At 41.4% G+C, this 27,270-nt stretch overlaps 1 protein-coding gene across 3 annotated transcripts in view; it reads right to left on the bottom strand.

Moving 5' to 3' along the window:
- The window catches only part of ELOVL6 (ELOVL fatty acid elongase 6), a 134,075-nt gene extending 108,928 nt beyond the window's left edge, over positions 1–25,147 (bottom strand). The window contains exons 1-2 of one of the 3 annotated variants that reach the window (XM_082838531.1): positions 25,098–25,147; positions 24,509–24,629 (exon numbers count right to left, since the gene is read on the bottom strand). In XM_082838531.1, coding sequence (XP_082694657.1) covers positions 24,509–24,597 — 89 coding nt within the window. In that variant the 5' untranslated portion in view covers positions 24,598–24,629; positions 25,098–25,147. Of the gene's footprint in view, positions 1–24,508; positions 24,630–24,783; positions 25,024–25,097 lie in introns of those variants that run through there. The other 2 variants (XM_082838530.1, XM_082838532.1) reach the window with 2 other exon arrangements.
- Positions 25,148–27,270: the final 2,123 nt, after the last annotated feature.

The following is a 27,270-nucleotide window of genomic DNA, read 5'->3' as shown; positions in this document are numbered from 1 at the left end:
CGCTGTGGGGCAGAGGTGAGCTAATCACCTCTTTGTGACTCAGTTTCCTCAACTATAAAATAACAATTATAATGCATTCCCGTCAGGCTTATCAGGGGGATTTATGAAATAAGTTATGTGGAGGTTGTCAGTAACACCTGCTTCAAAAAAACACAAACATTTGCCCACACATTGGAGAGAAGCCAGGATGAATTTCTGAGGACAGTCAGTCCTACCTTGTCCACCTGCACCCTTCAGCGCACCAGGGCAGGTGGAAAGGAGGGGTGGTCTTCTCTAAGCAAGATGACCGATTAGGCTTCTCTCCCTTCCGAACAAAGTATCAACCAGTGATCCGGCTTTCAATACCTCTGGCCACCTCCCATGTCAGTGACACAGAACCCCAGCACTCCTGGGATAGCTTATCAACAAAGCCTGGCTCAGAGCCCATCTTTAGGGAAGATACTGTCATGTCAGCATTACCCATTTCCCTGGGGACTGAATTCTAGCCTGCTATCTGGTGAGATTAGGAAGTGGCTTGGGCCACATGAATCTGGCCCCTGGGCTGGAGTGTTCTTTGACATTACATCACTGACTTTCTTCTAAAGATTGCTCTAGGTCTTTGGTCTAGGACCTTGGTCTGTCCTTACCTTACTGCCAGAAAAATCATCTAACTCTCCTGAGTGATAATTAGACGGCCAGATGCCTGCCTTTCTTTTCAGATAATAAAAACTCTCTTAAATTCTTGTGTTTCTGCTTTTGTCCTGGCTAACAGAGAGCAGCTGAACACTGCCTCTTAATCTCAGCCCTCTGTACAGTCATGGCTTGCATATCAGAGAACATGCAGTTTTCTCGTTACCACCTTAAAAGTAAACCCCCAGTTCTCCTCTTTGTCAATCCAACTATAATGAAAGCTCTCAAGGTCCCTGCCTCTTAATGGAGTCTTTCTAAACATGCCACTACAGCGAATTTCTTTTCTCGTTTGCTGTAATTCCTATATTGCAGCACTTGAATATCTGCTCTGCTGCATGGCACCTACCTGTATTTTGCATGGACATTTGCCTTCCTGAATGGACTGTAATTCAAATAGATTGAGATATTTACAGAGGGTCTGTCTAACACTCATAGGACATTGCCTTCTTCTCTGTCTTCTGGCCTCTCTCCTGCATGTCATGCATACTCTGATCTTCTAGTAATTACCAGCTGGTTTGACCAAAGAACACACTGATCAGCCTGGATGTGCACAGCTGAACACCAAGGCACCTGGAAGTCTCTCCACTAGCAAAGTATTAGGTACAATGAGACACTCTCTTGGTTTCCTGGAGTAAAAACTCAATCCTCTCTTCAAAACACAACCATGATTAGAATTTTGGTACACACACAGTTAAAACTGTACTAACTGTATATATGTGTGTATGTATGTGTGTATACAATGTGTGTGTTTTACAACCTGGCCAGACTGTTTTGTAGGCAAGTATTTTTTCCCTGTAGCAATATATCATGTACATTTTATGTCAAGATATATTCCTCAGTAATGTAATTTTAATGGGTATATAAGTGTCTACTAAAGGTCTTTCTGGTTTTTTGGGGGGGAAGGGGCAGGTAGAGGACCTTTCCATCATACTATTCTTGAAAAGTGATCTCTGTCAAGCACATACAAGTAGCTCACTGACATCATTTTTTTTTCTTAATATATACATAGAGTTCTTATTTTCTTAGCGGCAGAAGAACAGAATGCCTACTTCAATGTTTAAGGCTGTTTTAATGGTTTGTATAAAACTTATCGAGGCCTTTAGGTGCTGACAAATATCAGGCCAATTAAGGAAGTTCTTTCTTGTATTTTTGGTACAAAATTCTAAATTTAGTGCTTGATTCCAATTGGAAAGTCCAGTTGGGGAGTGTTTATTAGTTAAGATTAATGTTTTAGTAGAAATTTTGCCTTCGTATCACTATATGACTAGAGCCCAGAATATAAGTGAACATAGATTACTGAAAAAAAAAAAAAAATTAGAACGCTTCAAAAGTGAACCAGTACTTTATATCTGTATTTTTAGCTCGTTAGGTGAGCATTATATTGCTGTAAATTATTGGAATAAGAGTCCAATCCAAAAGATACAATCACAATTGTTTCAAAAACTGCTATTTCATACAGTATATTCCCATTGATCTGGGCCTTCCTTAACAAAATGAAGCCCACCCTGCCACCCATCCCTACCCTTTTAAAATATTTTCTTTGGAAATGGTTTCTGTGATTTTCCCAATAAGTGCGGAGGTTGCAGGCCAAAGTGGGGGACGGAGTACAGCCTAGTGGGTGGAGCCAGACTGCCCGGCTGTGAACCGTCTCTAACGATGACCAGCTATAGCTGTAGGACTGTTTGCGAGTTACTCATCCTCTCTGTGCCTGAGGTTCCTCAGCTGCAAAACAGGCCCCGTTACAAACTGTATTTTGTAAAATGGAGGGTTAAGTGAGTCAATGTTCATAAAGTCCATCTTAGGCCCAGGATAGGCTCTCAATAACTGTTAGCTAACTGTTAGTTCTCTCTGGATTCTCCCTTAGAAAACCACAACAGTTTTGGGGGTTTTTTCCCTTTAATTATCTCCTTTAATAAAATTTTAAATCTCCAGCTTTAAAGGCATGCTTTGTGATGTAAATCTGAAAAGACAAGTTCTCTGTTATGTATGAAGAGACTTGCCTTCTCAGCATTCTGTGAAAAAGTATTTTCACTGCTAAGGATAGGTGAGTGCTGCCATTATACATTAGGGTTATCCAGGACAGTATGAACACTTGAACTTTGGATGTTACTTCCTACAGCGGAATACAGTTGATCCTCATTGTTGCAAATTCACCTACTCATTAAAATTTATTTCTCACCCCCAAATCTAAACACACAGTGCTTCCATGGTCATTCATGGTCATTCCCAGAGTGGTGTTTAATTTGAGTTGCCCGATGCTTGCATTCCAGGCTGAGGTCAAACAAGGCAACGCTCTGCCTTGTTATTTCAACTCTCATACTGTAAAAAAGTGTCCTTTTTTCAGTCTACTTAGTGTCACATTTTCTGCATTTTTGTGTTTTTTGTTGGCGATCTCACTGTTTAAAATGGCCCCCAGTGCTGAAATGCTGTCTAGCGTTCCTAAGTACAAGGCTGTGCTGTGTCTTACCGAGAAAGCCATGTGTCAGATAAGCTTCATTCAGGCCTGAGTTATGGTGCTGTTGGCTGAGAGTTTAACGTTAATGAATCAACGATACATTAAATAAGGTATCTTTAAACAGAAACACATAAAACAAGCATTGCTTGGTTGACAAAAATATGACCAGGGGCTTGCAGGAAACTAACCCTGTATTTCCTCTAGAAGCAATGGTTCAGAATTTGCTAATTTAGTATTTCCAGCAACTTTATAGAACATAACTAGTCAAGTAATGAGAATCAACTGTACCTCCTACAAAGAATGTGGATCAGAGGTAGACAGTACTAATCCATCCCTGCAAAGAAAGAGCCTTCTGGAGTATAATTCATACTTCATACCAGTTGCTTAGGTGAGTGATTACCTTTCTTCTTGAGAAATGTGATCTGAATTTGCTTAGTTTAAAATAAATTCCTGCAAAAATAAATACTTGCATTATCCCAAAGTACTTAAAATTATTGCTGATTTTTTTTTTTAACTGTGGACTCTGCAAAGGGCTTTTTTTTTAAGTCTTATTACAGTGAGACAATGGACCTATGTCCCCTGGAATACGGAGACTTTTCCTCTGAACCTGATGCTATACAGTGCAGGAGAAACACATGAAAACCAACACTCCCAGATCTCCCAGACCTGCTTTTCTTCAGGTCCTAAGTACAAGAGGAAAAACAGAATTTGGAGCCACAATGACTTTTCATATGTTCAGGCGATACCTTCCAGCAGCCCTGTGCTGAGTCAACCTACAGGTCTGTGTAAGAAAGTACAAAAGGCACAGCCTGCATCACCATAGTAGTATGCTGTTTCATCCATTGACTTCATCTGCTGTCTATACATTCAAATGGCACCTCTGACCTGCTTCTCCGCCTTGACAATACAAATCGCTGGGTGTGACTTAGTCAAGCATGAGAATGCACACAAACAGGGAAACGTGAACTTGCTTGGAAGCAAGCAAACTGGGATCCCAGCAGACCAATTTGTCCTCTGAGTACTAGTCCCAGGACGGCAATAACTACTCCAGATTCCATTAATGCCCCGAATGATACCCTCAACCAGTCATTTTCTCGTCCTACAGCATCCACATCTGAAACATTTCAAAAGACTCCTGACCATCATCTAAACAAACCTTTATAAGACGTAGGCACCTTGGCTGATGGAGTAAACTGCCTTTAGAAAAATGGGATTTTAAAAAATATTTTCAGTAGAAAGGGACAATGGCTGATACCATAATTCCATTTTGTTCTGCAGTGGATGTATCTTTTGATTATAGAAAATGTTTCCCTTTAAAAAAGAAAAAAGGGCTTCCCTCGTGGCACAGTGGTTGGGAGTCCGCCTGCCGGTGCAGGGGACACAGATTCATGCCCCAGTCCGGGAGGATCCCACATGACGCGGAGCGCCTGGGCCCGTGAGCCATGGCCGCTGGGCTTGCGCGTCCGGAGCTTGTGCTCTGCAACGGGAGAGGCCACAGCAGTGAGAGGCCCGCGTACAGCAAAAAAAAAAAAAAAAAAAGAAAAGAAAAAAGAAAAAAAGAAGGGCTTCCCTGGTGGCGCAGTGGTTGAGAATCTGTCTGCTAATGCAGGGGACACGGGTTCGAGCCCTGGCCTGGGAGGATCCCACATGCCGCAGAGCAACTAGGCCCGTGAGCCACAAATACTGAGCCTGCGCGTCTGGAGCCTGTGCTCCACAACAAGAGAGGCCGCGATAGTGAGAGGCCCGCGCACCGCGATGAAGAGTGGCCCCCGCTTGCCACAACTAGAGAAAGCCCTCGCACAGAAACTAAGACCCAACACAGCAAAAACAAATTAATTAATTAATAAACTCCTACCCGCAACATCTAAAAAAAAAAAAGTTTAAGAATGGGGCAGTTACACCATTAAAAAAAAAAGAAAAAAAGAAAAAAGAAAACTCTTAGACTTGATGGGAATGGATTCATCACCTGATTTCTAGATCTGCAGGAGGCCATCATAATTTAATTTATGCTGTTATTAAATAGTCTATGGCTGCAGTCTGCCAAAAGAACTTGCTGAACTGTAAAAAAATTTCTTGGTTAACTAGTTGGTCCTTCTGCAAGATGCTTTGGAGAAAAAATAGGGTGAAATGACATTACTTTCAATGCAAACTAGAAATAAAAACCATCTCAAATACAGGGATATAAAGCCATTCAATCATTTTAAGTACATATCTTAATGACGAACGCTGTTACTTCTGAACATAAATCAAAAAAAAAAAAAAAAAATACCAGACGGTACCTCTTTTTGCCTGTGGCCCTAGTGAATCAGAGTGGACTCACTGAGAATTTTCTATTGACCTTCTCTCTTGCACTGAGCTGGATAGTACTAGTGTCAACACATATTCACCAGACTGGATCTGCTTTTCCTCTGTTGGACCTGTTAGTCATGGATGCAAAATCCACAGGTATAGAATATATTTAAAGCACAGGAAACTGCCATGTAATATACCATGATCTTTACCTGTATTTTTACTCTCACCCTAGAGTTGCTACATCTAAGTATCTAAATCAATCCCAAGAAATTAATGCAGTGAATGAACATAATTATTTCTCCAGAGTGCAATTAACTCCTAGGACACTTGTTGTCTATTAACCAAACATTCCTATCTCTTCTTCATACTTTCTAATGTGATCTTATGGACTGTATAATCTAGGAATGTGTAAATTCAACATATTTTATAATTTCTGCTCACACTATAAGTAAAATTTATAATTAAGAAACCAAAAAGACAAACAGAATCATTGTTGGGCTCACAACATGATTTGGGACATAAAAGTATATAATGTTCTTGTCCATAAAACGGGGATGAAAATTCCTAGCTCACAGTGTTGCGTTGAAGGGACCATGAGACAATGTGAACGTACTGGGTAAAATGTTCAATATTGACACATTAACATCAATGATAATAACATACCTAAAACTTATATAGCACATAGCATTAGTGAATACTTCACACACATTAATTCATTTAATCAAGGCAACAACTCTATCAGGTCAGTATTATTTTCCACATTTTACAGATAAGGAAACTAAGGTTTAAAAAAAGATATGTTGGTCTTCCCTGGTGGCGCAGTGGTTGGGAGTCCACCTTCCGATGCATGGGACGCGTGTTTGTGCCCAGGTCTGGGAGGATCCCACATGCCACGGAGCGGCTGGGCCCGGGAGCCATGGCTGCTGAGCCTGCGCGTCCGGAGCCTGTGCTCCACAACGGGAGAGGCCGCAGCGGTGAGAGGCCCGTGTACCGCAAAAAAAAAAAAAAAAAAAAAAAGATATGTAACCTCCCCATGGTTACAGACCTAGTAAGTGACTGAACTGAACAAGGATTCAAACCTAGGCAGAATGTGGCCCTAGTGTCACTATATCATCCCTCGGTATGATATTACTAGCACGTGTTATGCGATCCAACAGAGACAATAATGGCTACTTATTCCAAAGTAGTGCCATGCTTTGGAAGGTTAGGTAAGATCTGCATTGAGTTTACGTACCGAGTTACTGAAGACGAATGATACATTCTGACATCAGTGATCCCAGCACATTGTCAATGTTGGGTCAAGTTTTAGTACTCTCACATCATGCAATGTGTAGAACAGTTCTTTCTTAATCATTTCTTGGGACTTTGTTTGGGAATTATTCCTCTACTGCCATTAGAAGGTTAGTATTTCCAGCTCTATCATCCTTAGAGACTAAGGAGTAATTCACACAATGGTTTGTGTTTAACATCAGCATAAATAAGTCAATGTTTCCACTTTTTAATAAGACCATTCTGTCTGTGAGGAGTCATGTGAAACGTACCAAAATGAATTTTATTTCAGACTTAAAATCTTTCCTGTCTTCTTAGAGTGTATGTTCTTGTACTACCAGCACAGTGGAGGGTAAGCTAGCCAACCCAGTTCTTTCCCTTGCTAACAGGAAACTTAATCTGATATCGTTTGGAGGGCAATGCACACAGCCCTGAAAGACAGGGTATAAGCATCTCAAGGCAGTCGGTCTCTTTGTCAGCAGTCTAAGGGTTAGAAAAGCAATTCCACTCCTCTTTGTCAGTGAATGGTCCAAAAGTGAGGCATGTGACCCAGGCCTGACCGATGAGATGAACTTACAGCAATAACAGAAGTAAATCCTTTTATAAACTTATTAAGAGCAAGTTGGCTTGGAGGTATCTTCTTGACAAATAAGAGAACTAAAAGGAGGCTTCTTTGCTGCTGTCCCTTCCCTTCTGCTTGGGAAGTTGCAGTGAGTATAGATGTTTGGTGAAATGGCAGCCATCTTGGAACCACCAGGAAAATACTGCTGATACATTAAGGAGGGCAAGACAAAAACTCAGATAGAACTTGGAACATTGATGACATTATTAAACCACTGAATGACTACAGAGGCTTCCAATCAGATTTACTCTTATATGAAATAGTTAAATGTTTTATGTTTTAAGCCACAGTTAATTATAATCTGTTACTTGCAGTTAAAAGCATTTTAACATAGTTCCTTGATTAGCGGGTTTGTTCTGCACAGCAAACTGATGAGTTATTACCCAAAGAAGACATAATCCATGAAGAAAAGAATCTGAAATTTATTGCACTTTTATTCTACCGGTCAAACTTAAAACCATTTTAATGCTGTTATTCAGTGTATTCTTTTGCTCTTCTAAAGCTGCTAGTTTTCTTTTCCTTCTAAGAATGATAGAAAATATGTTGATTGAAAAGAATGACATGTGTCTCCTAAAGTTTTCCAATGTCAGCTAGAACACTACATTAAAGAAACATAGTTCTGCTTACAATTTGGTGAAGGAAGTATTTAAGAACAGGGAAAAATGTTCCATTCCATATTAAGAAAAAAAGTCAGGTTACAGAAAAATATGGTATGAACTCTATGAAAATATTTTTGTTAAAAACAGAGAGATGGAGAGATGGAAAGAAAGATGTTTAAAAAGATTTACACCAAAATGTTAATGTTTATCTCAGGGTAATATTTGCTTTCTTATTTTTGCTTATTTGTGTTTCCTAAATTTTCTACAATATGTGACTTAAAGTTACTTGCACCAGGCCTATCCACTGAATGAAGAAACTACAACTGATAGTTTATTCCTTTAAAAAATGTTTCTGTGACAGTACACGTCTTTGCTTTATCAAGATGAATCCTAATGCTTCTCTACATAAGAAAAGTCTTAAGAAAAAAGTAAAGATTTTATGTATATCTCCTAATTCTAGGCCTCCAGGTGCATACAATTTGATGAAAAACAATACATACATAAATTTCAGAAACTAGGGTGGAAATATTAAATATTTAAACTCAGCTGAACTCATGAGAAAACAAGAGTATTGCTTTTCATTTTCACATGAAAAAAACAATTTAAGCCAACTACTGAAGACAATTGGCAAGCTATTGATGGTCTGGCCCAAGATCAATGAAAACACAATTTATAGCAATACTTCGGAAAACTACTACATTCCAAATGTCCTAGACTTTGCATATAAACAAGACATTTGGAGCTGTTATATTGTAACTACCTTAGGAAAACAGTTTAAATCTATTAGAGCATATCCAGATAGGACAGACTATAAACATAAAAGAGACTACGTATTCTTCCCACTAAGTAAAATTTAATCCTGAAAGGGGTATCCAATTGCACCAATTTTTGTTAGAATCTGTATTCCACTGTGAGAAAGTAGGACAAGCATAATTCACCAGCTTGAGTCCCTATACCCTGGTCCCTTCAGCGTTGCTGGGACAAAAAGAGCCTCTGGACACCAAATACTTTTGGGGGAAGAAACAATCTCCACAGAAAGTTTAGTCTGATGATGCAATAGATCTCTGAGGCCAGAACTTTTTGTTCCTTAGCCACGATTAATTCTCTTATAATGGTAGAGTTTTGTTTTTGTTTATTCTATGTAGTTTTCCATTGTGAGTGTGTTATTCTCTCTATATAATAATGCAAGTTCAAAAAGCCAGCTGTTTTGCCTTAATTATCCACATAAAATACCCCCAATCCAAGCCTACACAGCAGTTACAGGATGTTGAGGAGGGACTGGCATCAACATTTGCCCAATTTTTTAAAAAGCCCAATAATTAATACTTATTTTTTAAATTATTATAATATTCATATTATATGGCATTGAAATGGAAGCCTATTTTCAAAATAAAGTATAAATACATATCAAGCATTTAAAGTATGTGAAAATTTGCTTGAATGTTTAAAAATTTATCAAAAGTTTATAATGTGAAAATTCCTGTTTTAAAATGTCAGATACAATCATATAGCCCTCACTCTCTACCAGTCAGAAATGTATATATATATTTAGAGATTGTGCTAGTCAGAATGTTTCATACTTGGTGAATTGTAATTTTGGTATTAGGCTCATAAATGTGTTGTTCTAGAATATGAAACAATGTATAATTTCTTATGCTTTATTTTAGGGTAGTTTTCAAATTAAAAAAAAATAAATTTCTGTAATAGGAAAAAAACTTCCCTTAAAAAAGTTACCTGAAAAGAGATAAATGCACCTTTTTTCTGATGTTACAGAAGAAAGTCATAAACATTTAGCAGATTAAATTTTTAAATTTACTTCAAGAAATATTATTTTTGAGGAAATAGTATTTTTAACACTCTTTTAGAAAAATTGAGTCTAATATACCTAATATTTTCCTTATATTTACTATTGTCTTTTTTGCTCCTTTAGGATATTTCTAACCTTCTGCTTATTTTCTTGCATCCAGAAAGAATACTTATTTAAGTTGTCTGGAGCATAAGGGCAGAACTTTTTCTAAATTTATAGGAAGGTTAAAACCAAAAGATCATCATTAAATCAATTACAGAGATTTTAAAAAACTATATCCCATATGATTTGGACCCATTGTCCTCCACCCTCCCTTTCCCGGCTCCTGTGCCCTTTTGTTTGCTGGCTGAGACAATGCTTCCTAGACACAGCTAACTGTAAAAACAAAAATACTACTTCTCATGTTCTCACACTGCAATCAATCCCTTGTCTCTCTCTTCTCTCTAACAGCAAGTCCAGAAGAAGCAAGAGTTCAAAGCAATGCCCAGAACTGATAAGATCTCTGCAAAGCAGTCCTGTGGAAAAGCTCTGTCACTGGGGTCCCAACAAGATCCCTGGGACTTCTTACCAGACTAGACACACCAGGTTCTCTGGCTCCACAAGGCCTGGCTTCTGGACTAGACTGGCCCTTTATTGCAGAGAGTAACAAATTCCTTCCAGCTCCTCTAAATCAGGCATTCGATGCCTTGATCTCCCAGGCATTCAGCAGTGCTGGAGTATTTGTTAATGATGTATCCCAGGTACATATGCAGCATCTGTTTTCAGGTGCCACGAGGTCCCTGAGCTGATTACCCGATTCATTTTTTGCTCTCTAGAGACAGGTTTATGTTTAATCTTTTATTGCTATTAGATTAGATGACTATTGTCCCTGGGGAACCTTTGCCATATTAGATACATTCCTGAAACCCAGACATAAAAGTTGTCATGTTCAAGTGAATGTCTGTTATCACCCTTCCTTAAAGAAGCAGGAACCTTTCCTACTAAAAAAATAATCAAACTGTATAATTTAGAAATGGAGAAAGGGAAGTTTTTGTGACATCAACAGTATGACTAATCTCTACCTTAATCTGAGAAAGTGTATTCATTTGAAATAAGAATGTGCAGTTCCCTGTTCTCACAAAATGCCTGTGTTTAACTATGTTGCTTAATGTTTATTAAAATGTGCATTGGTGTTTTACAAAAATGCTTATTACCTTGTATCAGATAATACACCATTATAAAATGAAGCTGATCTTTTACTATGAAGATAGTAAGTACACTATAGTTAATGCAAAAAATGAAAAAATATGACCATATGCAAAATCCCACCACCTATACATACCCAGAATGTAATACAAAAAAGATTACGGAAAACTGGAAGAGCAATAAGAGAAATAACAACCATCATTTTATACAGCTACTTTTTACCATTTTGGTACCAATATTATTTTCTCCCGGACTTTTTTTTCCTTGTGCATACAATCCCACCTTCCCCCCAACTTTAGGCAAGTTTTTGACTTCTTTCTGATTGGAGTGGCTGGTTTGGCTGCCTAGAAAAGGACTAATAATCCCCAACGATTAAAATGGATTCACTAAAAATTAGTCATGCTAAATGAATATCTTTCCTCTTAAAAAGAAAATTAGATGAAAAAAAGAAGTCTTTTTATTATTGTTTCCAGAAGGCACTAGACAGTCTCCCATAATTCACTTAAGGACCATATAAAGAGGTACTGGATAATAAAGCAGATACACATCGGAGAGTAAATAAACAGCCTTGTGTATTCATTCATATCTGCATGCATCTAGTCAACACACAGTGAGGGCAACTATAGCCAAATTCTGTGATAGGCACTGATTTCAAACATAGAAGCGAGAATACTAATCTATTTATGAGCCAAGTGCCAGCAAACCACAGAGAAAGGACAACCGATTTTGGTGGGTGGGGAAGAGAAAGGTTCTGTATTTGAATAGGCCTGGGAGGAGGGCTATTTCAATAGGTAACACTAGGAAGATAATCTGGAGCTGGGATTTTGAATGGCTTTTCAAATCAGTCAAAAGAATTCAGATTTGTCCTATAGACAAGAGGAAACCACTGAAGGTTTTTACCACGGGAGGGACACGAAGGGATCTGTGACTTAAGAGAATGCTGAACGCAGGGCAGGAGTTGGAGGTTGGAAAGTGAGCGAGGAGACAAAAAGTAGTGCGGGGGGGCCTGAAGGAGGCCAGTGGCAATGGAAATGAACCGAGAGAAAGGAAACTGAGGGCCAGATCACAAAGGACTTGGTTGTGAATTATAGGGAAGGAGGGAGAGAAGGAGGGAGAGAAGGGTGCTGGACAGAGTGACGGCCTGGTCCCATGTAGCTAGCTGATAAAGGAGGTGGAACAGGCTAGAAGAGGGAGAGGTGTCCAGTTTGTAAAATCAATGATCTGAGAAGACAGGCGCAAAGAATGTGAGATGGAATCAGCACCACCACAGCGGCGCTCCTCGTTAAGGCAAGAATCAGCTGGGAAGATCGGCCCAAATTCCTGGTTAAGGATCGAGGACACGGAGCGTGGTTCTCAAACGTTTTTCTGCCTCAAACTACCCTCTTGCCGGTAGAAAACGAACCCAGTAATTACAAAGAACTGGAGAAGAACCAAGTACCAACCAAAGCGGTATAATCACAAACAATATCAGCCATCACAAAATACAGGCTCCAAAAAAGTATTCCTGCAAATATGAATGCAGGAACAGTAAATGAAACCAACTACAACTCAAGACAACCCTACCGGTTCAGGGCTAACAGAGTCCTTAAAATCGCCAGAATATCCCATACAATAGGAGCTTTGTATTGTTCCAAAGCACCATGTTGTGGACTTTTTAGCAGAATACTAAATTAGGACTCCCCCCTCCCTCACTGTACTTTCCAATACAGACTTCCTCATTTTAACTTGGAAGTGCCAAATTTTAGTAAGCTTTCATACATTTCTCAGGAGTTTCCTAGCAGGTAATATTTAATTATTCAAAAGTATAGGAGTTCTAATTTTTTATTTTTCAGAAATATCCATGTGGATTACCAGTGAACTGCAGATGATATTCTAAAAAAGAAAGCCTAGAGTGGAGATAGTAGTCATTTTCAAATGCATACAAGACACTCATACAGAAGTGAGAACAAATTACAGCTAGAGTCGGGACTAAGTACTAATGGACGACCCATGGAGGGTCATAACTTTCAGGTCAATACGTAGAACAGTCTTCAATAATCAGAGACACCCCAAGTAGAATGAGCTTCTACTTCTTCGGCTTCTTGAGGAAGTCCTCAGGTTCTGACAGTGGATAACCAAGTCAAGAATAAGGAATTGCTTTGCCCAATTAGGAGCCCAGTCCTAATGGCCACAACACACACAGAAATGCTATCAGCAAAAAAAAAAAAAAAAGAGAGAAATGCTATCAGCTATGACCTTCCCCGCAGTCAAGAAAAGATAGTTTAAGACACTTGACAGGGCTTCCCTGGTGGCGCAGTGGTTGAGAGTCCGTCTGCCGATGCAGGGGACACGGGTTCGTACCCCAGTCCGGGAAGATTCCACATACAGCGGAGCGGCTGGGCCCGTGAGCCATGGCCGCTAAGCCTGCGCGTCCGGAGCCTGTGCTCCACAACGGGAGAGGCCAACAGTGAGAGGCCCCGTACCACCAAAAAAAAAAAAAAAAAAAAGACACTTGACAGCCTACCCGTGTCTCTCCTTCTCACCCCAAAAGCAAAGTAAAAATGAAAAATGATGTGGGGCAGAATGATAATCTTTTTTTTTTTTTTTTCCTGCTTACTACCTTCTGAACTTTGAGATATTCTCAGTTCAGAACAACCAGAAACAATGTAGGATGAGTACAGCCAAGTCTTTTAAATGTATCGAGGTGGAATGTAGTCTGCTTTTTGGAGCTACCAATGAATGAAACCATGGATAAAAATGTTATGTCATTTGTTTCAGATTTGCTGTGCATTACTCAACAACGAGATAAACCTATCTTAGCAAGTCATGAAATATTTATTGAAACTAGCCAATCCTCAACTTATTTATCCTATCTCTATTAAAAACTTACTTTACTTCAACTTACAAAGAAAAACAATTAAATGTGTGAGGCAGTACATAGTTTTTCAAACATCTTTTAGGGGGATATCAGCAAAAAAGTTTGGAGAACACTCCTTGAACCCAGAAAATTCCATTAAACCACCTATTTTTTCTGATTAAGGATCACAGTGTTCCTTGACCTCTTAACCTTCTCTTATTTTATAGTCAGTACCAAGTGCTGCACTCCTTCGTGGGGACATTTTTCACAAGGACGTAAGTTTCTACCTCCAAGATTTCCTACCTACCAGACAATAAAAGAAAGCAAACATAACTGCTCTGACAGACGAATACTTCAGCAAAAAAGAAAAAAACAAAAACCAAAAAAACAAACCTGCTTGATTTCCTGGACCATTGGATTATTCTCCAAGTCAAAACTGCTAGTGTTAAAACCACAAATTCCAAGTATCTACAACACTAGGTCTTAAAGGGGAATCACTCTACAGTTGATAGGGGCCCGGTGGGTCAGGCCACATATGAGTCAAGCATTATTCATAATAGGTTAGTTATAAAACACCTCTAATAGCACAGCAAACTTTACCTGTGCTCTCATCACAAAGAGGGGTTGCGAGCTGCCCACTGCAGTGCCACCTCCAGGCCTAGAAGGACAGCTGTTGGTTTGTATCCCCAGGAGTACCCAGGTAAGATTTGAAACTGGCCCCCTTACACTGGAAGCCAGGAAGAGACCAAAGAAAAAGGCAGCCACTCCAGATTGGTAGGTGGCAGGTAACAGGCAAGGGGACTTGTCTTGGGTGGCTGCAAGACAAGTAAATCTTTGCACCCTCCCGCCAGAACTAAGAGTTTATATGCTGTCCTTAAGGAGGTTCAGCCCTGCATACCACCCAGATGGTCTCAACAACACATTACCCTCTCAAGGTTGCATCACTGAAATGGCTCTGGCTGTGGCAATGGTGGGCAAAACTTATATTCCAAGGGCAGGGGAGGGGGTGAAGAGTCTGAATCGCCCAGGTCTGGCTTTCCGGTCAACTGGGAGCCAACGTCCTCTTGATGACCTCCTCCAACCACGTCCAGAGGACTATTTCTAATAGCAAAATATTAGAACCTTAACATGTTCAACCTAACGTGTAAGGGAGTGGTTATCTAAATTAAGACCACACAATACAATATTAAGTAGCCACTGAAAATTAAACTTACGGAGAGGTTTTAGTGACATGAAAAACATTTATAATGTAAAGAGGAAACAAAGCAACATATAAAGTTGTAATGAGACAGCAGGTGAATGAAAGCGCCCAGTGTAGTCCCTGGCACATAATAGAGAACTCAATCTGTCGTTGACATCCACTGAATGATCTAAAGTATCTAAAAATCTTGGAAATAAAGCTGAAGGAAATGTGGCAAAATAACAGGTTGCCTCTGGATAAGAATTAAAGGTGTTTTTTTTCCTGCATATTTTGTAATGTTTTCATTTCTTTTTTTCTATAGTAAATGTTTACTTTAAAATTAGGAAAAGGATTTAAAACGAATAAACAAAACAAAAATGTTCTCTTTAATTCTTCACACTGTAGGAGCTGACCTTTAAGAATAAGGACATCTCCAACCCATATGCGTGTGTGTGTGAGTGGGGTAATATATATATATATATATATATATATATATAATTTTTAAAATTTATTTATTTCCCCCTGTCAACAGGTGTTGGCTATTTACCAGTAGCTACTAAAACCTGCCTGAAGGAAAGCCTGGCTACAGGTAGTACCAGGTGGAAACAGAAGCTCCTAGGGTTTAGAACCAAGCTGAGTGGACAGTGCTCATAGCACAGAGAAGCAGACAAAGTAGGCTTCGTAAGACATGTTCCAAACCTGTATGTCATGGTTTGTTTGAGATAAAATTGGAATATTTTATGATAGAAGCATTATTAAAGGTGACATGGCTTTCTACAATTGTAAAAGTATTGATGGTAATACTTATAATAATTATTAATGATTAAAGTATTTATATCTGCATAGCACAATGCTCATTATAACATTAATAGTGCTTTTTGTAGTTTTTCTAGCCTTAAGTGTTCAGGATCCACTTAGCGAAAAACAGAATATAGACACTGTGAGGTACCAGACTAAAACCACAGGTACCTTCCATGTTTACAGTACTGCCAAGTTTCCAAGGGCATTATTTTATTGATTGAATATTTATTCTCATATGACTAGGGGGATGATAGGGGCCTGGGTGACCAAGCCTTAGTCAAGGCTGGAGCCCATTTCTCCTTTTTTTGTCCCTACATACAAATTCCAACTTGTTTAACCATACTGTGCCTCATCTCCTATGGTGTAAAATCAAAAAGATAATACATCAAAGGGTGGCTGGGAGGATTTAACCATTAACATATATAAAACACTTTAGAAGAATGTCTGCAATCAGTAAACAACTACGTCTCAACTATTAGTATCATTACTCCAGAATGAAGAAAATCTACCTTCCTTTCTAAGATCTTGAAATTAAATCTATGTCAAGAAGTCATAAAATTGAGAGAAAACTGCGAACTTGATATTTAGAATAACTTTTTATTGAGCTTCATACCCTCTTATTGTAATGATAACCACTGCTAGACCAGCTTTTAAATGCTTAAGGCACCCTTAGACTTCAAGAGAAGTCTCACACATTAAAAACAAAAGCTTCAGGATTAAACCTTTTCATCAGGGTCCCCCCCCCCCCCATTGAGGCTCCTGAAACAAGATCATGAAATTCTCAACTTCAAAGAGTTCAATTCCACTGAACCCACTTCACCTGAAAAAGTCAATTACCCCAGTTGGAGCGGGTCTAGCATCTTAAAAACTTTTACATTGTATTAACACCACCTTTATAAGTAGAAGGAGACAGGCAATTGGGCCTACAAGACAGGAAAACTTGAGGGTTTCACCCACTATTACCCATACTGAAGATTTTTTAAAAATTATTAATAATTGGGGTAAATCCAAGGACTAAATGTTCAAATTTTGCAGTTTTAAGACACTTACTAAAATAGTATTATTTAACTAGTTAAAAAAATTGACAAAATAGTCAAATTAGGCTGTATTTTTAGAAAAGTACATTTGGCTCCGGAAGAGGCTTTTTTTTTTTTTTGGCCACACTGTGTGTCTTGTGGGATCTTAGTTCCCCAACCAGGGACTGAACCCAGGCCCACGGCAGTGAAAGTGCCAAGTCCTAAACACCGGACCACCAAGGAATTCCAAGGAAGATGCTTTTCTAATAGCAGGAAAAACACACAAAATGGTCTTTAACGGGGTACCGGTTTTCATTTTTTAAAAAAGTCACTTTAACATGTTTATGTATATACACGTTTGTGTGTACATATATAAACATAAACTTTTCTAAGCAAATGTCTATTCTCTCCTAACAAAGATAAATGATAAACATGCATTTCATTCATCTTGTCAGTCTTCTTCAAAGAATGATCTTTTGTACTGCCCATTAAGCGTTAACAATCAATTCAAAAATTCAGCCTCGGGACTTCCCTGGTGGTGCAGTGGTTAAGAATCCACCTGTCAATGCAGGGGACAGGGTTCGATCCCTGGTCCAGGAAGATCCCACATGCTGCAGAGCAACTAAGCCCATGTGCCACAACCACTGAGCCTGTGCTCTAGAGCCCGTGCGCGCCACAACTACTGAAGCCCACGTGCCTAGAGCCCATGCTCTGCAACAACAGAAGCCACCACAATGAGAAGCCCACGCACTGCAGTGAAGAGTAGCCCCCGCTGGCCACAACTAGAGAAAGTCTGTGCGCAGCAACGAAGACCCAACGCAGCCAAAAATATAAATAAATATATTTTTTAAAAATTGAGCCCCAGAATTCAAAGGATCATTAAAAAAACAAAACAAAACAAAAAAGTCCCAGGATGGGTGTTAAAAAAATTAAGGGCTGAGTGACTTCCCTGGTGGCACAGTGGTTAGGAATCCGCCTGCCAGTGCAGGGGACATGGGTTCGATCCCTGGTCCTGGAAGATACCACATGCTGCAGAGCAACTAAGCTCGTGCACTACAACTACTGAGCCTGTGCTGCAGAGCCCACGCGCCACAACTACTGAAGCTGGTGCGCTCTAGGGCCTGTGCTCCGCAACAAGAGAAGCCACCTCAATGAGAAGCCCGCGCACCGCAACGAAGTGTAGCCCCCGCTTGCTGCAACTAGAGAAAGCCCATGCACAGCAACGAAGACACCACACAGCCAAAAATAAATTAACTAATTAATTTAAAAAATAAAGGGTTGAGCTAAAACATCTGAAATTTATCTTTAAGAAAACGAAGTTATATAATATATATACATATATATACTATATTATATATACATTATACTTTAAAATATGTGATCACAGGTGTGGTTAAAAACAGTAGGGGTCCCCCTCCCCAAAATACATTATATCAATGATATTTTCCTTATCATATTACAATTAGAAACCCAAAAAAAGCTTTAGAAAGAAAAAAACTAAAATATGAAATCCCAAAGGAAAGAGAATTAACTCATTAGAAAACTGTATGAGTATCTGTCCAGCAAAACTGCTTCTAATCAGCATGTCTAATTATTTATCTCAGCAAAGATAAGTGTAAATCTTTTTCATTTGTACATTATTTTGGGCAGACAGGCTTAAAGTTAAATTTTAGAAAGTTCATAGCGGGTGAATGACTAAACAAAAGGATTCCTAAAAATACCTGTCGTTCCAATATACTAAGAAAAATAACCTTGAAACTAAAAATCATGAGTTCTCAGTACAGAAATGAATCATGATAAAATTATAAGCTTGAACTTAGATGACTTAACAGGATCTGTGCTTTGGGATGATTTTTGCTCAATGAACTTAAAATTACAAATCCATTCTAGACTCTAGGGCAAACTTTTTTAAAAAAAAAGGATTAATCTACCTCTAAAATAAAATTATTCTAAGTCAAATATAATTAAGGATGCTGTTGTTTAAAAATTCTCTGAGTAACCATGCCAACTTCACGCGTCTGTACCTGCCTGTATACACACACAATCAGAATACAAATAAAGGAATGAAGTTATGAGCTTTCAATAAAGCCTTGTTATATTTTCAATAAAGCTTTATTTTCAATAAAGCTTTCAATAAAGCCATGTTATAGTTTCATTCAGATTTCCTTAGGTTACCAATAGGAATAATATCTGTGGTATAGGTAACTTTTCTAAGGTAAACTTTCCCAGATAAATGCCTGTGCTCTTCTAACAAAGATAAATGGAAAGTAAGTGGAGCAGACAGATTTGAAGCTAAGAATAAAGGTACAGAGCAAAGGCAAATTGTGTGGGCTGTTGTCTGATTCCTGTTAATAAAGCCAGCTCAGCTCACCTGTATCCAGACATGAAAAATTAAGTGAATCATGGCAACAATTTTTGGATAACTCATCTCAGGAAATATTGGACCTGAAATATCCAATCATTGAACCAAAGATGAATTCTTGATTTGCTGTACTCCTTCATTTTATTTTGTTGGCTTAAGACAGGCTAGACGGTTATTTTATGCTCTCCTAAGTATTTTTAAGTCTCCATCCCTCTCAAAACTTTCCCACTGACTAGATAGATTCTCCCTAGAAGGAAATACGCAGAACAACTCTTAGATCTGGAGGGGACTGACTTTGGAGTTAAATTCCAATGTGAACCTGACACTTTTAGTATTATCATCTAACATTAAAAGCACCAAGGAGCCTTCTTTAGACCACAAAATTTAACTTCCAATTTAACAGAAGGCCTATGTAAACATTTTACCACCATACGCATAATATTTATTACTAATGCAAATATAGAGATGGATAATCATAAAATAATTTTGCATTATCCCTGGAAATCCTAAAAAAATTCAAAGACTGCATGGATATACATCCTTTTTTTAAAGCTACATAAAATTTCAGATTAAAGTTCCTTCACAACATTCCATTATTTTCTAGGATCATAACAGATTCCAATTTTCCTCTGTATACTTTTTCTCAGTGTTCTCATTCTTAACTGAGTACATATTAGGCAACATCTCAGTGCTTTCTAAAGTTTATTGAATGAAATGTTAAGTGCCTCACACTTAGGATTTTCAGTCTTAAGGCTAATATGAACTGTGATTCTCCAAAATAAGTGGCAAGCAACACACTGTGTACAATGTGGACACAGTAGTTTCCTAGACAGCTGACCAAATTTGTATTTGCTGTAGTGTCATTGATTAAATGAGACACCGTGGCCTTTTCTGACTCATGACCACAGATTGTACTGTTTTCCAGCCACTTTTCTTACAAAAGCATACAACAGGTCACAAGGAGGATTTTAAAGATCAATGCAAAGCAACTGTCACTACAGGAAGAACAACAGTCTGCATTCTAAAGTTTGATAGACATTACGATGCTATATTTTGAGTAAAAATCTAACACAGGCTTATAATACTTTTATGTTTTTTCATACTGAAATTGTACGTTACTTTCCAAACCTCACATATAAGAAAGAACATAAAGATGTACAATTCCTTTTACTGATAGTGTTTCTTTTATTATTTTTCCTTAGTAAAATCCAATTTGTGGATAAAGTTTCCTTAGCCAGACAGTATTTACTTCTAAAAATTCCTACACTATCTTATAGACCCCAAATACAGAACTCAAAATATAAAAACAATAAAACCCTTATAACCATTACCACGGGTGGAGGGAGGGGAGAAAGTCAGAAAAATATACAAAGCTGGATGTGGAGGATGCCAGAGGGGAGCGGGGGAGGGTTTCGTGAGGTTCTAGACAAGCCCTGTGATGACGTCACCTCACATACATAATGTTACAGCAGTCAGCACAGGCCTCCTGCTTTCCTATTGGTGGACACCGTGTCAGCCGACATCAGAAGATAATCATCATTGGCCAGACAATTACAACTGGAGCAACTAGCATCCAGGGCTGCTAGCACAGGCCTGACAGGCTGCTGAAAGAGAAGGCAGAGCCCAGCTGCCCTTCTCACTCAATGAATTTTATGTCACCTTACCAATCACTAGGCGGTTTTGCTCTCTTGATGGCAGCCCTTATAAATTAAGTCAGCTATTCGTGAAAATAACAGGTAAAGGCCAGACATCTCATAAAAGAACAAAATGCCTCTATTTTCAATGCCATAAAATCACAAGGGCTTTTCTGTGTAAAATCAGAAGTCAAAAATGCTGTTGAGCTAAAAGCAGGCACTTTCCTCTACCTCATGCAAAACACTTTCATTTACCAGATAATACTACCCAGGATATTTTTAACTTGACATATAATTTCAAGATGTGGCTCAGGATGATTCTCCAAGGTATAATATTTATTACTTTGCATTTCCATAGCTTTTCTAATCTATTACATGTGAAACCACCTGCTAGAAGAGTAAAACAGTCTATAGTATTTATCCTGTGTCTAGAACAATGCATACAGGGTTAATCATTGTTTAAGCAGCAATTAACTTGATAAACTTCCCTCAGTTGAACCCTTTAGTTTATAAAAACACCACTCCAAAAATGGGTCCCATTACACTAATATGTAATAAGGTAATGAATATGGATTATAAGATAAGTTTAATAAAGGCCTTCAAACAATATTCAAAAGGTAGTTCAGACAGCATACTGACAAAACAGCACTCCTGGCCTTCCTCACAATTCTTCAAAAGACAGTAAGTGTAACTTATTTCTGAGAGATAAGTTATAATTCTCTAAATTGAGTTTTGACGTAGCCTCTAAATTGAGGCTATGTCTAAGGGATTTTTAAGGACCACTGAAAGTGTCTTGTCAAAAAATAGCGTAGAAACTTCACAACATTGTGTTTTTCCTCCAGAAGCTATTCAAGCCATTTTTAGTTAATGAGTCTGGGAAAGGTAAGACCTTGTGTTTCCTAAACTTCCCCTGCCCCCAAGAGGGTGTAAGCCTTGGTTATGGAGTTCCTTCTCCTGTTAACAAGGGAAATGAAAAGGAAATCTTCATTTTCTTATATACCTGGTTCAAAACTTTTTGGCTGTTGAGGTTTTGGGGGGAGGCTTATAAAACTGGGACCCAAGGATACTGGGAGAAATGCATACACCCTGGGATAAAAGAAGCAAGACAATTAAGGTCAAAGAGAGAAGAAGTCAGGAAGGGGAAACCCTAGTGTGTGACTATGACATAGTATTCAAAACGCAAGGGGAGGCCAAGTATGTTACGCTTCGAGTATTAACAGGTAGTGCTGGCAATAAAATGGACACCCATCATCATTTTAACCCACTAGACAACCCTTTTCCCCAGCATCTGCCAGGTACAATGCACTCTTCGAGGTGCTCCGCATAATCAAGATTGGAATGAGACAAGAACCAATGCCCTGAAGAGATGATGGTCGAATAGGAGGCACAGACACACATGCAAATATTTAGGCATATGAAGAAAAGCCAGGAAAGACATTGCCAGATTAAAGGTACAGATAAAGAGCTAGGAGGAAACTGTGGCAAGAGCCCAACAAGCGAAGATTAATTGGCTCACTTTTGCCATTTTCAGTCCCCAGAGGGCTAGGCCCTGTCTGGTTGAGTGTGTACTTGTTGAGCGAGCGGAGAAAAGAGGCGGGAAATGGTACCTGGAGGTGGAGGAGCCACAGACAGTGGCCTCAGAGAAAAGGCAACAAGTGAATAAGAGACAGTATCCACCGCGGAGGGGCACTGGCCCACAGTGAAAACGAGCTGCCAGCGCGAGGGGAGGCCGGCTCCAGAGACGCAGGTTCAACAAGGGTGCAGCAAGCTGGAGACAGGGCGGACGTTAGAAACCACAGAGCGCGCAGGGCCAACGGGGGAGGAAGATGGGCTGAGCTGTGTGGCAAGCGAACGCGACAGACAGCTGCAGAGAAGACCAGAGCCTTCGGCTGGCCCGCTGTGCCGCCCGCCACCCCGGGCCCCCGCCCCCGCCCTGCCTTCAGCGCCACCCCCTTCGCGGGAGGAGGAAGTGCCGCTGGAGAAGGTTCCCTTGGTGGCGCCCGAGGGGGCCTGGCCTCCCGGAGCGCCGAGGCCTTAAATGCCTAAACTCCTACTGGATCGAGCCTCCCGGTGCACAGCCGTCTTCCGGACCCACCCTCGGCGCTTTCGGCCTCGGCGGCCCAGGGGGCGCCGCGGCCCCGCGCCCCGTGTGCTGCCGCACTTCCTGGCTTCCCGAGCGGATCGCGGTCCCCTCCTGGCTTCCGGCAGCGGCCCGCAGCGGCCCTCCGGCCCCCGCGCCCTCGGAAGCCCCCAGCCACGCCGCAGCGAGCGTGAGCGCGCAGGGCCGCGCGCCGGGCCGGTCGCGCCCGCCCCAACAGGCCGGGCCCAGTCGGCACGCACGGCGCAGGGGGCGGGCCCGGCCGGGCTGCGGCCGCAAATGGCCCGCCGGTCCCGGGCGGGCCGGCCGGGAGGGAGGAGGCGGGAGCGGCGGCCGAACCCCCCGAGGCTAGTCGCGACTCCCGGGGGCCGGAGAAAAAGACGTTGAACCCCCACCACCCGGTTCCGGTGCACGGCACCCCCTATTGCACCGCTCCCCCGCCCCGGCCCACCGGCGCGCCGGCGTCTCTGGTTTCCCATTGATGAGATGGGGGAGGGAAGGCAGGTCGTGAGGGCGCCGGGGCAAGCGCTCGCGCACGCGGCGGGCGGGATCCCCCAGATCCCAGGAGGGAGCCCCCTTGGCCGGACCCTCTCATTCAGCACCTGGGAGGCTGCCAGCCGCTGCCCAGCTTGGGGGTGCGTTGGGCTTGCTCTTTACTGATCGCCAGACCTGGGGTTAAGAGGAGTAAGAGAATGTCTGCCACAGCAGCTCGATCTACAGGGAAGAAGCGAGATGAGCACACACACCCTCACCCTGTTAAATATTGCAAGGTGACACAGGATCGCTTCCCACACAGGGATTTTCAAAAGGACTGGCGGAGGGACACAGTGAACAAGAAAGATGCTTTCCCGGGTTAGAAGTTTGTCTGGGGAAGAGCCCCGAAGGACTCTGCGGACCCGGAGGTTTTTTAATCCGTGTCTCAACTCCAGTCAGCAGTTTCCCACTGAATTAGAATTGAGTGTGTCCAAAAGGCGTTTCCGTAAAACAAACTTAATAATGGCGTGGCTCCACTCGCTCGGGTTCATTCATTTTTATTACTGTTTTCATTGTCCCCTCCTCCCCCACTCCCCGCCTCCGTCTCTTTATGAAACCGGAAAGGGATCCGCGTGGGGAAAGGGGTCCAGGAAAGGAGGAATCCGGCCGGGGAGCAGCAAAGAGGAAGACAGTGAAGTAGCAGAGCTGCAAGGAGAAAGGAAGGGCAGGAAGGATGGGGAGAGGGCGAGGACCAGAGAGCTGAGGACGGCGGGCCGTAGAGGGTTAAAGGGAGCAGGCAACTGGGTCCTCCCTCCACTGGCTTTCACACTCTGCTTGCGGGAGGCCAAGCAAGAAAACCCAAATCTAGAGGAAAACAAGGAGTAGCACAGGTAGGGACTGTGGCATCTCTCCCGCCTTCCCTGTAGCACAGACATCTACTCTATGTACACACATATGGTCTATGTTATATAATCTATGTTAAAGATGCATGTGTAGCCACGGTTCACCCAGGGGCACCCACAGACTCACGCGCTTCATGCAGCCCCAATGTCTCCTGCACCCGGGAGACCCGGGAACTCAGCGATCCGCTCACTGCTGCTCGCGGTTCCTCGCTCGATTCACGCCCCAGAAAGGGAGTACCGACATTAAGGCACACCGGGAAGACGCGCAGGGCTCCCGGGGACAGTATCACGCGAAAGCATCACCTACCAGTTTTCCTGCATCCACTGGATGGCTTCATTCTCGTTGAACTGCTTTTCGAATTCATATTCTTGTAAAGTCAACACTGACATGTTCATTGGGGCTGATCTTCGGAGTCGCTACGTGTTCTCTACACAAAATAAAATAATCTGTAAAGCGCTTGATTTCGAGTGCTCGCCTGTCTGCTTCCCCCACCCACCCCCCTAGGTCTTCCCCTCGCCGCTCGGTCTCCGGCAATCGGTCTCCCCCAGCCTCTCTCAGCTACGGTCGGGGTTGAGCATTGCCTGTGCCTCTGCTCCCAGCTCCTCGCTCTGGGACTCTCCTCCTCCGGGCGTCCGCATCCACAGTAGGAGGAAACGAATGCCTTGCGGTCTTAGTGCCCGCACGTTTGTCCATCACCCTTTTTACTTGTCTACGGGGAAATCTCCTCCCCCTCGTGCGATCTGACAAATTAACCCTTTGCGAGGGAGACTGAGAGAGAGACCTCTCTAGCCCTGGGGGGCAGTTTTGCTTCCGTGAAGGTGACTAGGGGAGTAGAGGACGGGCTCGGAGAGGGAGGAAGTGGCCTCGAGGTCATTCACAACCCCCCAATCCCGACCTCGTGGGCCGCCTAGCCTGGCTTTTGAATGAAGTTTCCGAGAACCGAGTGCAGCCCCAAGGCGAGCTTGGCGAGTAGGTGATAAATAGTAAAACCTGCCAGCTCTCTCGCAAGAACTCCAGACAAATTTGCGCTGAAATCCCACGTGAAAGGAACGCACTTCCTACCTCTTGGCCCCCGCCGCACCCTCCAGGTCACTCACCTCTGAGCTCTGGCTTTGACTTACTTTAACCTGGGGCCCGGCCCGCTGAGCTCGCCAATCAGCTGCTCGCTGGGGATGCTGAGGACGAGGGTGGCGGAAAATCGAGAGTGGCTAGTAGCCAGAAGAGGGAGGTTAGGTGGAGGGTTTGGGTACGGGAAAGGGTAAAGTTAATGAACTGAGACAAAGCGGGGGAAGGAAGTTAGCAGATGGGAGAACTGGACCAACTGGTCCAATGCAAAAACTATTTGTATGCGTGAGAAATTCGCTTTATTTATTATACGGTGGTAGATGGAACAGAATCACGTTTGAGGAGAGGGCTAAATGTAATGTTGACCTCCACTGATCCCCCAGTCTCACAGCAGTGTTTTAACCTCTGCTTCCATATACACCCATCTTTCTTTTCTCAGAGGGAAAAGTATTTTTTACTCTGTCCATCCCTCCACTCATTCCTCACAAGTTAGGAAAAATGAAATGAGACATGGAGGCATCTGATAATATAATCTATGCATGTAATTGTAAGCTTAAAACATAATAATAATAAGGAACCTATGCTTTAAAAATTAGGTGGACATTAGGGCCAAGAAGAAAATTCTTTCTCTCTCTGTACCTCCCCACCTCCAAGGCAGTCCAAAGAGAGGGTGTTTTCATTTAAAGTCAGGTGCCTGGAACCACTGAAAAGTGGGAACTGCGAGAAACATCTCTGTAAATGAGGAAGGTATAATAAAAAGTTAAATAAAGAGTTTTAAAAATCCAGTACAACTATATATATATAGTGTGTGTGTATATGTATATAAATTATAAGTTGATGCTCCCAAACATTCCATGTACAGACTTTCCTCATGTCTCCATTTAAGGGTGTCATTCTAGAGACTTCTGCAGTGCAAGTCTGAGTGAATTTGAAGGTAAAGCCTAGACCAAAAGACTTGGCAGGCTTTAGGTGGAAGGTGGGTGTGACCTGATGAGAGATAAGGATTTTAGCACAGTACCTGGACCTGTGAGTAATCAATAAATATTTGTAAAGTTAAGTGATTAAGTAAGTGAAAGGAGGGAGGGAAGTGAGAAAGGAATCAGGTGTGAGAAAATCCAGCGAATGTTTTGCTGTATATTGCAAGGATAAGTCCTACTTTTGCCTTAAAAGGATTCCATTTTTAAACTGAGTACTATTCTCAGTACTCAGGCATCATATCAATTTTAAACTGGTATGAGAAATTCTCATTTACTTACTATGTTTCTTATTCAAACAATGTCTGTTATTACCTGTTTATTTTCTGAAGATGGAGTTGGGGTTATGCTAAAAGCAAATATCTGATTTGTTCTTAACAGTGTCTGAATAAAAATTACTTTAACATGGAAGGTAAGTCCCTATTTCTTGACCTTTAAAGTGGACACTTGCCAAAAATGGTAGATTCTTGGTAGTACTACGTGCTGTCGAGGGTGTTCAGAACATGCACTGTCAGTGGTAGTGAAAGCTAGTGACTTCACCTGGAAAGCAATTTGGCAGCCTTTTAATCATTTTAAATACACTTATCCTTTGACCACTTATTTACTAGATATTGCATGAGCCTGTGATCTTCTGAGCTCGTGGGAGTCAGGGGAAGAAGAGAGACAGGACTCCTGCTCTTTTGGAGCTCACCTTCCAGAGCAGAAGGCAAAATAATTTCATATAAGGTGACGTCCTAAGATTAAAATTAAATAGCATCATCTGAAGACATGGGAGTGCTCATGTAAAGCCCCAAAGGCTTCACTGAGAAGGTGACTATGTGTGTGTAAAAAATTAATACACAGAAACCTCAATTAAATAGAGTCAGGAGACCAGAAGGGGGAGCTCTCCTGCCCCGGGACCACAGCAGAGCCCAATAGGAAGAAGAAAGACTTCTCTTTTTTTCCTGGCAACTACTCAATCAATGAAAAGCCATGGACTCTTTGTTTACTACTGCCCTCCCCACTTCCTTTTCCCCTCTATCAGAGTGT

Source organism: Leucopleurus acutus (assembly GCF_964270905.1).
Source record: "Leucopleurus acutus genome assembly, chromosome: 4".
Lineage (NCBI taxonomy): Eukaryota > Metazoa > Chordata > Mammalia > Artiodactyla > Delphinidae > Leucopleurus > Leucopleurus acutus.
The sequence above is the reverse complement of the archived record's forward strand: the minus strand, read 5'-3'. Positions and strand labels throughout refer to the sequence as shown.